Source organism: Crocodylus porosus, unplaced genomic scaffold (genome assembly GCF_001723895.1).
Source record: "Crocodylus porosus isolate Cpor-Errol unplaced genomic scaffold, CroPor_comp1, whole genome shotgun sequence".
In the NCBI taxonomy this organism is placed as follows: Eukaryota; Metazoa; Chordata; order Crocodylia; family Crocodylidae; genus Crocodylus; species Crocodylus porosus.
In genome coordinates, this window is record NW_017728918.1 from 9,798,078 (window position 1) to 9,809,170 (window position 11,093).

The window sequence follows — 11,093 nt, forward strand, 5'->3', positions numbered from 1 at the left end:
TTGGTGGAACAAGGAATGTAGGGTTGGCTGTCACCCATATATCTTTATATAAGGTGCGCTGAAGGTGAACATAGGTGCATTATAGGAGGCTTTTCACCATTCGCTGAAGTATCCAGCACTGGCTGCTATTGGAGATGAGATGCAAGCCTCGATGTGTCAGTCTTCACAGTCCTTACTGGAGTGGGAGAACCCAGCAGAGCCTGGCTTTGGCACAACTCAGAATATTTTTTCCTTTTAACTTAAGCCAGTGCTTTGCAAAGGAAATAAAAATGCAAAAAACCCCAAACCAGTACCAAGTCACCCTATGTAAATGGTGGCCTGGGCTCATGGAGAGGGGCCAGATCCAAATCAACATGGTCTTTTCTGAGTCCTCACAGAGAGCGATCTCCCGCCCACAGGACTCTGGATCAGGATGCAGATTTGGACCCAAACTTTCTCAAAGAATGACAGAGTTTGAAATCCCGGGTTCTGCCTCAACCTCATTTCTCCGTGCTTCATGGAAGCAGTGAGCTTGTGTCTGTAAAAGGCACTTTTATCTATGCTCTGCGATAGCCTAGCAAAACAAAGTAAATGCAAGAGGCAATCCCTTCATCCGCCAAGAATTCCTGAACTTGTATTAGAAACTTAGGTGAGCCTAAGGTCATAAAGTCCTTGGTGGTGACAGATGACAGGACAAGGAGCAATGGGCTCAAGCTGCAGCAAGGGAAGTTGAGGTTGGATATTAGGAAAGGCTGTCTCACACAGAGGGTGGTGAAGCACTGGCACAGGCCCCCCAGAGAGGTGCTGGACTCTCCATCCTTGGAGGTTTTTAAGGCTCCACAAAGCCTTGCATGATGTGTTGGGGCTGGTCCTACCTGGAGCAGGGGTTGGCCTAGATGTGACCTCCTGAGCTCCTTCAGCCCTCGTTTTTTATGATTCTAAGTATCAGGACTCCCACCTTTTGGATGAGGTCTAACTTCGGCTGCACGAAGCTCCCCGGTCTCTCTTCTTTATACACTAGACCAGGGTGGCCAACCTCTGTGTGTGGCACGTAGCATACTGGGGAAGGAACAGAAAGCAGAGCAGCAGAAGAGGCAAGGGAAGGGGATGAGAGTGGCACTCAGGGAAGGCGTGGGGTTTATTTTGTGGCGCAGCTACCGAAAACGATTGGCCCCCAGCGCGCTAGATATTAAACGATGCTTCTCTGTTTTCTCTGTAGAGGTGCAGCACACCCGGAACTGCCCCACTGACTGTGCTTCCATTTACTACAGCGGGATCAGGCGATCCGGCGTCTACAGCATCATGCCCTCTGTCGGACGGATGCCCTTAGAAGTGCTGTGCGAGATGGACACAGAAGGTAGGGTAAGAGGCCCAACTCTCTTCTTGCAAAGCAATGGGTCTTCAAACCTAACCGGCTGTGGCTGGGGCGAGGGGGTCACCTCACACTGCTGCGTATTTGGGCTGTGTGCACGGGGCATGAATCACGAGCCACATGATCCCTTGGTGGAAGTTTCTTGGGAAAGAGGAAGCTTTGGGAGATAGTACTCCAGTAGCTTGCAGAGACATCAGCTGGATCTTTTCATCAAGCTACGGGCAGGGAAAGCTCACGTTCCTAGCCCCAAGCAATGACGGGCCCTCCAGTTGGCACATCCTGTGCAAGAGGAAAACCCGGTGTTTGTGTCGAGGAGTCTATCCCTGATAAAAGAGCGTAAAACAGGGCAGGTTCACCCAGTGGGGACTGGGTGGGAGGCCTCTTGAAAGACCCTGGGGGCTTCACTTGAGACTTTTTGATTAAATTTGCAGGGATAGGGCTGGGGTTGTCTGGATCCTCCGGGCATGCACTCTGCTGCATTGCTGCTATTGTTATTAATAATGGCAAAATTATTTGTATTGACTCAGCACCCAGGAGCCCCAGGGGGCTGGGTACAGGACAAGCCCAGAGCACAGATGTGTAATCACAGAAAATAAGGGTTGCAGGGACCTCAGGGGGTCACATTGAGTCCAACGCCCTGCTCCAAGCAGGACCAGCCCCAGCTACATCATCCCAGCCAAGGATTTTGCCTACTTGGGTCTTCAAAACCCCCAGGGATAGAGATACCACAACCCCTCTAGGTAACCCACTCCAGTGCTTCACCATCCTCCTAGCGAGAAAGTTTTTGCTAATATCCAACTTAAACCTCCCTTGCTGCAACTCGAATCCATTGCCCCTTGTTCTGTCCTACTGAGAAGTGTCCAGCTCCATCCTTTTCTGTATCCGCCCTTCAGGGAGTTGAGGGCCCAACCCTTGCTCCCCAGAGCTTGCAGCCTAGGGGGAGAGAGAGCAACCCAGGAGCACAAGGGTGGCAATGAGCGGCAGTGGTCTCGAGAGTATTTCTGGGGCCAAGGAAACAGCCTGTAATCAGGGATTCGGACAGAGCTGACTCTGCCTCAAGAAGGGGGTTGGACTAAATGTGACCTCTGGAGATCCCTTCCAGCCCCGCTGCTCTAGGATTTCTACGATTCCCTGGAATCAGAGGATTGCAGGGCTCATCCACCCCCTACAGATGCAGGATTCACCACAGAGGTAACACCAGCACCCTAGGATCTGCAGTCCAGTTCCTTCCTACCACACTTCTTGCACTACCACCATTGCCTTGGTTGGTCGTATCAGTTTGATTTGGGGGTAACCCTGATGCAGCCAACAGAAGGACATCAGCATGGGACTGGCAGGAAGGAGGTCCAAATTTGGGCAGAGTTGGAGACTCCTGGCTTGAGCTGAGAACAGAAGAACCTAAGAATTGGCTTTATTGGGTCAGACCGAGGTCCGTCTTGTCCAGCCTCCTGGGTCACACGGCAGCAGAGACTGGAGGCCGAAGGAGAATGACTTGGGTCTGAGCAGGGTTTTCCCCCTCTTCCTCTCTCCCAAAAGCATTTAAGGTCCAGGCAATGCTGGTTTAGGGGCTGTATGTGTAACTCCCATGCTCCCATGTGGCTTAAGTTAGACTCACCTAGGAGCAAGATGGCCCCACTACAAAGCTGGTTTTATACAGAGTGATCTGAGACTCCACTCACCTTCGTCTCGCCCATGACAGGCGGGGGTTGGACCATCATCCAGCGCCGGCAGGATGGCTCAGTTAATTTTAACCGGACCTGGAACGAGTACCGGGATGGCTTCGGGGACCTGAATGGCGAGTTCTGGCTGGGCAACGCGAACATCCACCGCATGACGAGCCAGGGGGACTACTCGCTGCGCATCGACATGGAGGACTGGAGCAACAAACACAAGCATGCCTTCTACCAGGTCTTCAGGTAGGCAGCCCCGGGACCTTCCTCTCGGCCTTATTACGGGCTGGGAGCCTGATCTGGTAAGGATCCGCATGGCCCTGGGGAAGGGAAGGTCTCCATCCCCCAGCTGACATAAAGGGAGCTTACTTTGTCAGACAGGGCCCTGGCATAAGGAGAGAGCGTGCCTGTCTCTTCTCAAGAGCATCACTTCATTGGAAAGCTAAGCATGAGTGTGACTAGCATTCGGACCAGGCAATGGAAATGCAAAGTGTGTGTGTGACATGCATCTGTGTGCAACCTCCTTGGGTCTATGTTAATGAAGGGGGTTGATCATAAAGACCCTTTCGCCAGCTAAGCGAAAAAATGATGATACTTATCAAGTATTTACCTAGGATGGCTTCCGATATTATCAGGCAGGTTTCTACACTTGACACGGTGCTCTTCCTTATGGTAAGGGGTTTCAATTGCTTTCATTGTGTGACTACAGGCAAACACCGAAGCCAGGCCTGTCTTGTTTGCACGAGCACAGACATGCAATCTGGCCCTGCAAACCTGTCTCTACAAAGTCCCTTCTTAATGGAGGATGTTTACAACATGGATGCACTTATACGAAGGCCTCTAATGGGTCCCTTACACTTGTATGTGGCACTCCTGCTGACATCAGTGTGAAGTGTGGGTTTGTGGGAAGGCAGATGGGGCTTGGCCCAGGGGATGGGGAGATTTGCTTGAAATCCAGTAGAAGGTGGCAGCTCTACATCCTAGATATGTTCTGGCAGCAATGAAAACTGGGCCTGCGGAGCCCTCAGGAGCTGACCCAGCCTGCCTCTATCTCTTGCAGCATTGAGGATGAGGTGAACTACTACCGCCTGCACGTGGACGGGTTCAGTGGGACAGTGGAGGACTCCTTCGCCTGGTACCACAATAAAAGGAGCTTCAGCACCCCCGACTCTGGGAACATCTGTGCAGAGATTTCCCATGGAGGGTGGTGGTATCACCAGTGCTTCTTCTCCAACCTCAATGGAGTGTACTACAAGGTAAGACCACAGTCATAACAGCCCTCTTGAACTTGTTTGGGCTCGGATCATAAGGCATCTAACCTCGTGGCTTTGAGACACCTGGAAATAGAGCTGCATGTCGTTATTAGGGTAAGGTACACAGCTACCTGATCTATCGCTTACGATGTCTCTCCTGCCCTCTTCTCCCCGCCCAGCCATCATTTTGCTTGACTGAACAAGGCAAGTTTTTTAGTTTTCTTCCCTTATGGCATGTTCTCCAGTCCCTTGATCATCCCAGTCACCCACCTCTGTAGTGGTTCACGGCTGAACATGATCTGTCTGGGGCTGGTCCTGCCTTGTGCAGGTGGTTAGCCTAGCTCAGTGCTTCTCAACCCGTGGGTTGTGACCCAAAAGTGGGTTGCAAGAATATTTGGAAGGGTTGCAAGCGAGTCCCAGGAAAACATGGGAAAGCATGGGTTTCCCCTTGCAGGCTGGCAGCCTTCCAGCCTTCAAGGAGCTGCTTGGGGAGATTGGAGGCAGCGGGCGCATGTGCGACACCCCGTGCACACACATGTGGCCGGCATGCAGCCAGGCAGGTGGGTGGGAGCAGCCCCAGCAGCTGGATGCAGGTAAGTGTATTGGGAGCAAGGGTTGGAGGGCCGGGGCTTGGGGGCTGTGTATGTGCGTGTGTGTGTGTGGAGGGGATGGGAGGGCGGGCAGTGGGGGGAGGTGGCTGGGCACTGTAACTGCATTAGGGCAGGGGGAGGGGGAAGGTCCTTTGGGGTGGTGGGGAGCTGCGTGGCTGGGCTGGCAGCACCAGGGACGGTGCCCGTACTCACAGGGATGGGGGAGACGCTGCTCAGGGGGCGGGTGGGGCCAGTACCTGGCTGCCTGGTGTGGCAAGGGAGCCCTAGCCCAGGGCAGGGGGATGCTACAGGCCTCCCCTCTTCCTTCCTCTAGCCTGTGCTGGGGCAAGACTCATTCTGCTGCCACCGTGCTCTGGCCTGAGTGGGATGGGGGCAGCTGGGGCTCCTCTGGGTGGGAGTAGGGGGCTGTGGCTTGGGAGTAAGGGGCAACAGCAGGGCCAGGGGGGCTAGGAGTAAGGGGTACCATCAGAGCCAAGGGGACGTGGGTCGGGAGTGAGGGGCACTGGCAGGGCTAGGGGGCTGTGGATTGGGACTGGCCCTTGATGTTTACAAATGGGTCCTGGTACAAAAAAAGTTGAGAACCACTGCTCTAACCCACTTAATGCACATTAAATTTAGGCATGCTTAAATGCACGTGTAGACCTGCGCTAAAAGATTAGTTGATTGGTTGCCGCTGAAAAGAGCAGAGCTGGAGGAAAGTTGGACGGGGGAGGTTTAACAGGAGATGCTATCATCATCACGCTGAGATGTCACCTTGATGCAAATCTTGAGTGTTTGTCTCCTATTCTTTCTCTTGAGCCAGGGAGGAGACAAGAAACAGGGAAGCATTGAGGGGGCATGAATGAGCGTTTGGGCTGCATGAGTGGGGCAGAGGCCAGTGCCTTGGGTCCATGGGGCAGGAGACATGGCAAGCAGGACCAGCCCCAGCTGATTTTTGGGGCCAGAGGTGGTTTATAATGGCTGTGAGTAGAGAGGCCCTTGTGACTTAGCTTGCAGTCACATCTGGGAGGCTGGATCTGCGAGCACTGGGTTTTGGAGGAATTAAAGGTATCTCTCCTTGGACTTTTGGCTTAGATCTAGGGAAAACCTGATCTTATCAGCTGTAAAATCTCATATGTCCTCCATGAGAGGGCTGTGTGTTGAGCAGATTTTGGGGCTTGGGAGGTGGAGTTGGAGCTTGCTCTGTCCCCTCCATGCATTGGCCTGGTATTGCAGCGCTTTCAGGAGTGGTGCAGCCCCCTCAGGGAACATGTGGTGGTATCCAAGATAGACTTTACAGTTGTTTCTAGAGATGTCTGGTGGTTGAAATGGTGTGGCATGGGGGGCCTTAGGATGCCAGGAGTCTTTGGAGTTGTTGGTTGTAGCATAAACATCAGCAGACTCTCCCTATGCCTCAAAAGGGTGTTTGTGCCTGAAAGCTTGCAAAGGACAATTTTTCCAGCTATTTAGTTGGTCTAATAAAAGATATCACATCTATCCAAAGGAGTCTTTGGATGTTGTTGTCATAGCCTCATAGAAAATGAAGGCTAGAAAGGACCTCAGGAGGTCTAGTGCAACATTTCCCAGCCCCTGGGTTGCAACCCAAAAGCAGGTTGCAAGAATATATGAAAGCGTTGTGGACAAGCTTTAAAAATGGATCCTCCTTTTAAAAAGAAAAATATGGGAAACCCTGGTGTTTCAGCCTGAGGGGCTGCTTGAGGCCCCCATGCCCACCCTGTCCCACGCACCCATCCCCTACGCCACACACTGGGGGGCTCAGGCCTCGGGGCAGAGGGCAGCAGGTTGGGAATGAGGGGCAGTGAGTTGCGACTGGCCATTGATGCTTACAAATGGGTCCTGGGACAAAAAAGGTTGAGAACGGGCCTAAATGACCTCCTGAGGTCCCTTCCAACCCTCATTTTCTATGACTCTATGAACATGGGTGGCCAGAACTGGACATGAACTTCCGCATGTAGTCTCAAAGTGCCTTGTATGATGTTATTCATGACTCCCTGTCCCTACTGGAAAGACCTTGGCAGACTGTGCCAATTAGGTACTCTAGGATGAAGCTAGCTATGGGAGTGGGCATATGATACAGTCTCCATAGTCAGTTTCCTATGTAGTGCCATCAGTACCCATATTTCAAGGGGTGACTTTACCCTGGATTCGGGTCATTTACTCCTGAATGGATGTGTGTATCATGGGTCCGCTCCACTTTTGCTACAGAGTGATGACAATTCACTACATAACCAATGCAGCATGTGTCCTTAAGTGGGGAGGTTTCATCAATACTTGACAGAGAAGGCATTGACGCTCAAAGGGGAATACGTGATTTGCCCCTAACCACATGGGATTTTTTTGGTAGAGCTTGGAAGGCAGTCCAAGTTTCAAGAGTTGTAGCCTAATGCGTTAACCACAAGGCCAGCCTTTCCCTGAGCTACCACACATTGGGCACATCTATACATGTGCTTTAATGCACATGAGTCTATTTTAATACACAGTAAAGCATTGCTAAAAAAAGTGCTTAGTTAATGCACATTAAGACAGGCTCAGGCACATTTTCCTAGTACCTTCACAATGGAGGGACTAGATATAATGCACATTAACTAAAGCACAGTAATGCACATGTAGACATGCCCACTGTGTGAGCAAGACAGGTACTAGATATAATACGCATTAACTAAAGCACATCAATGAGCATGTAGACATGCCCACTATGTGAGCGAGAGCAGCTGGAAAGGGCATAGACCAGGGACCTGCATTCTAGTCTTGGATGAAAGAGCCTCTGCCAGCTGGAGGGGAGAGAAATCCTGAGCCAATTCGGTGTACGCTCATGTTATCTCACGCTGGGCGTGTCTACACATTCATTAATGTGCAGTAGTTACTGCCCATTTAGTTTAGTACTTGCTTCCAGTGCTTTGGAGGGGGTAGCTTTAATTGGCAGCCAGCTCTCAGAGTGCCCTGTGCTTCACTGTGCCCGTCTCTTCCTCACAGGGGGGCAGATACTATGTGAAAAACCGCAAGATCCTGGGGCCCGACGGGGTTGTGTGGTACACCTGGAAAGACACGGATTACTACTCCCTGAAGAAGGTCACCATGATGATCCGGCCTCGCACTTTCCGGCCACACTTCTCCCCATGAGGAACCCGGGAGGTTTCTCCTCTCACCTGATTACGTGCTTTGGGAAGGGAGACATGCAAAGGGCTTCGAGAGACCAGTGGGTGCCAGAGACCAGTGAGGACCCAACACATCGCTCTGCCCTGCCTGCTTCTGCCTTCGGGGCAGCGAGAAGAGAATCAAGACACCAGCAACAACACTGAAAGCAAAGGCCTTTGAGACGTGGCTAAGTAGTGAGCCCCTGAAGTACCACCGCTGTAGGGGCTGGTCCCTGGTCAGTTGGCTGGGACCTGCCAAAGGCTGAGAGGAGGCCAGAGACAGTAGCTCATGGTCAGGGAGGACTCCCACCTTTGTGGGAAATAGTGACACTTCTTTTGTGCGATGATGTGACTTGAGGACCCCCATTGCTGATGGGTGCTGTATGTCGGGGGGCTAGGCTGGCTCACATGCCATGTCCTCATTCAGCACATACAGCTAGCAGAGACACCTTGCCCACAGTTAAGACTTTTCAATGGGATCTGCTGGATCTCCTTGAGTTCAGTACCAAGACAGTCCTCTGTGCTTGGCATCCACTCTCCTAACAGAGGTGTGAGTGTGCATGATGCTGAGGGTTCATCATTCACCCCATGGAAATGTGTCACACAGTACACACATGGGCAGTAACACATATAACACATGCACAAGTGCTTTCAACCCCTGGGGGAAGTTGCCAGTGCCGTCCCATGGTACAGTTCGGTTTATTTGTGCAGAAAGGCCCGTGGCCTGAACGAGCTGGATGCTTTGGTGTTGTCCCTTCATCTCATAATGTGATTCACACGTGGACATTACGTCACCGAGTTCGCTCAGAGCTGGGAGAGTTGTTGCCCTACCAATAAAAAGAATCTTGAAAGGAGTCTGGGGTGGCCTTGTCATTACAGGTTGCTTCTGTCGTAGGGGAGGGAACATTTAGCAAGACGTTTATTGAACCTTGAGTTGCCTTGCTGAGTTCAGGTCCTTTCTCCCTAGATTATCATGGAGAAAAAAGGGTCATATGTTAGGTTTTTCTAATCCCTTTTACTCTTTTATTTCAATATTAGTGGCATACTCTTGGCTCTTCCACAGTTTTGTTGGCTGTCTCATTGGGGATTTCACAGATGTGGACTGGGACTAATTTGTAGTCCTCACTGCACCTGGTTACAAGTCTTTAACCAAGAAAACATTTTCTTTTCCATGTGTTTTAAGTGATACATGGCTTTGCCATAAACTGGAAGATACATTTCTGGTGTGCATGCTCTGGCTTATTTGTAGACACCTGGATTTTACCATGTCCTCGGGCACATCGCACACTTGAAAGCCATTCGTTGGTGCTACTGCACAATAACGCTCCTACCAAAGCAGCCCAGGATGCCGTCAGGCTTATTGGCAACATGGGCACACTGCTGACCCTGGTCAGCTCACTGTCCACTGTCATCCCTAGGTCCTTTTCTGCACAGCTGCTACCCAGCCAGTCAGCCCCCAGCCTGTACTGGTGCATTTAAACCACCAGCAAAAAGTTCGCAAGGATGAAACTGTTGAAACACAGGGAGATGACAAGAAAACGCCAGAGTCTGCACAGATCCATGAAAAAGCAAGAACAAGAATTTTTTCCAGGGAAACGTCTCTGGTCTCATCCTCAGCCCATTTGAGCATGAAGCCATTCCAGCAAGGCAGGGACTAATGTGGAGTTAATCTCCCCCCACTAGCAGGAGATGCCTGCCTGCCTCGCAGAGGTGAGCAGCATCCTCCAGAGGAAGGCCCTGAGAACCCAGAGCCATCACGGACTTGCCCAGGGAGTTGGGGCGAGATGGATGCCCTGACATGTGAGCAGGACCAATGGCACCAGAGTGAAGGGAGACTCCAAAAGCAGAAGGACAATGTAGCAATGTCTCAGGTAGCATCTCCAGGTGAGAGTGGAGAAGAGCCAGAAGCCAGAAAGAGCCCTGGGTGCAAGGAAGACTTTGTGGAGCTGAACAGCCGCAAGACAAAGTTGCAGTGCAGAGACAGACCACATCCAAGCCAATGCAGTGGGGAAGGCTTTATGTGCAGCTCAGACCTGGTCCACTCTGGACAGCCCCCTCACTGGTCCAGCAAGTGTGGGAAGAGCCTTGTGTGCAGTTCGGGCCTGGTCAAGCACCAACCTGTGCAGAGCAAGAAGCATCAGTACCACTGTGTCCCATGTGGTAGGATCTGCACACATTTCTCCTCCCTGGCTCAGCACCAGTGCATTTGGAGAGAAAGACGCACCGCTGCACCAGGTGCCGGGAGAGCTTTGCCACCCGGCAAGACCTGTCCCAGCACCAGTGTGCGCAGAGTGTGCAGCAGCTACACTGCTGCACCGAGTGTAGATGCAGGACCCCGGGGACCCAGAGGCTTGCTTGGTGGAAAGGGGCTCAGAGGAAACACGACCAGCAGACACCAGCACAGATGCTGGGGGAACCTGTAATGAGATGGCCTTTGTGTCAGCCTTGGAGCCTCTGCCTTCCCCCTCATTCCCTAAAAGCAGCCAGTGCTCCCCAGGGAAGAAGTGCCTTCACCCTAGGGTGCCCTCCCCAAGACAGCTGGCTCCAAGTGACACCCAGGGACTGTCCTTGGCTGTCTCCCAGCTTCATCTTCTCTCCTGGTCCCAGAGTTCCTTTATGTGAGGCTCTTGATGTGCAGCAAGGAGGACATTTATGGCTGGAGAAGCACTCCCAGCCCTCCAGCTTTACCTTGCCTTTCCTCACCACCATGGGACCCTTCTCCCAGGTCTGCGGAGACCCATCGGGGTCTGCAAGGAGCTGCTACTGCCACCCCTGAGCCAGTTAGGCAGATTTTGCTTTTCTGTCTCTCTCCAGAACTCTGCATTCCCCCTGCCCTTCTGCCCTTTATTGCATTTACTATAATACAGTCTGTGGTGGGCCAGTAGGGGGCGCTCCTGCGTTGAGCCACCCACCTCCCTGTGCCCGACCTTCCAGGCTCTGAGTGCCTCCCTGGGGGCACCTCGCGTCTGGCTGACCCCCTTCCTGGACCACACTCGCTAGCCTGGGGGTAACGTAAGCTGCCACCACCCCGAGAGGGGACTGTCTCAGCCCTGTGTCCTCGGGGAAACACAGGC

General features: G+C 52.3%; 1 protein-coding gene across 1 annotated transcript in view; it reads left to right on the forward strand.

Annotated features, from left to right (window-relative positions):
* The window catches only part of LOC109311547 (angiopoietin-related protein 7-like), a 28,521-nt gene extending 19,807 nt beyond the window's left edge, over positions 1-8,714 (forward strand). Inside the window, exons 4-7 of the mRNA XM_019537245.1 lie at positions 1,199-1,336; positions 3,051-3,267; positions 4,082-4,277; positions 7,859-8,714. Coding sequence (XP_019392790.1) covers positions 1,199-1,336; positions 3,051-3,267; positions 4,082-4,277; positions 7,859-8,005 — 698 coding nt within the window. The 3' untranslated portion in view covers positions 8,006-8,714. The remainder of the gene's footprint in view (positions 1-1,198; positions 1,337-3,050; positions 3,268-4,081; positions 4,278-7,858) is intronic.
* Positions 8,715-11,093: the final 2,379 nt, after the last annotated feature.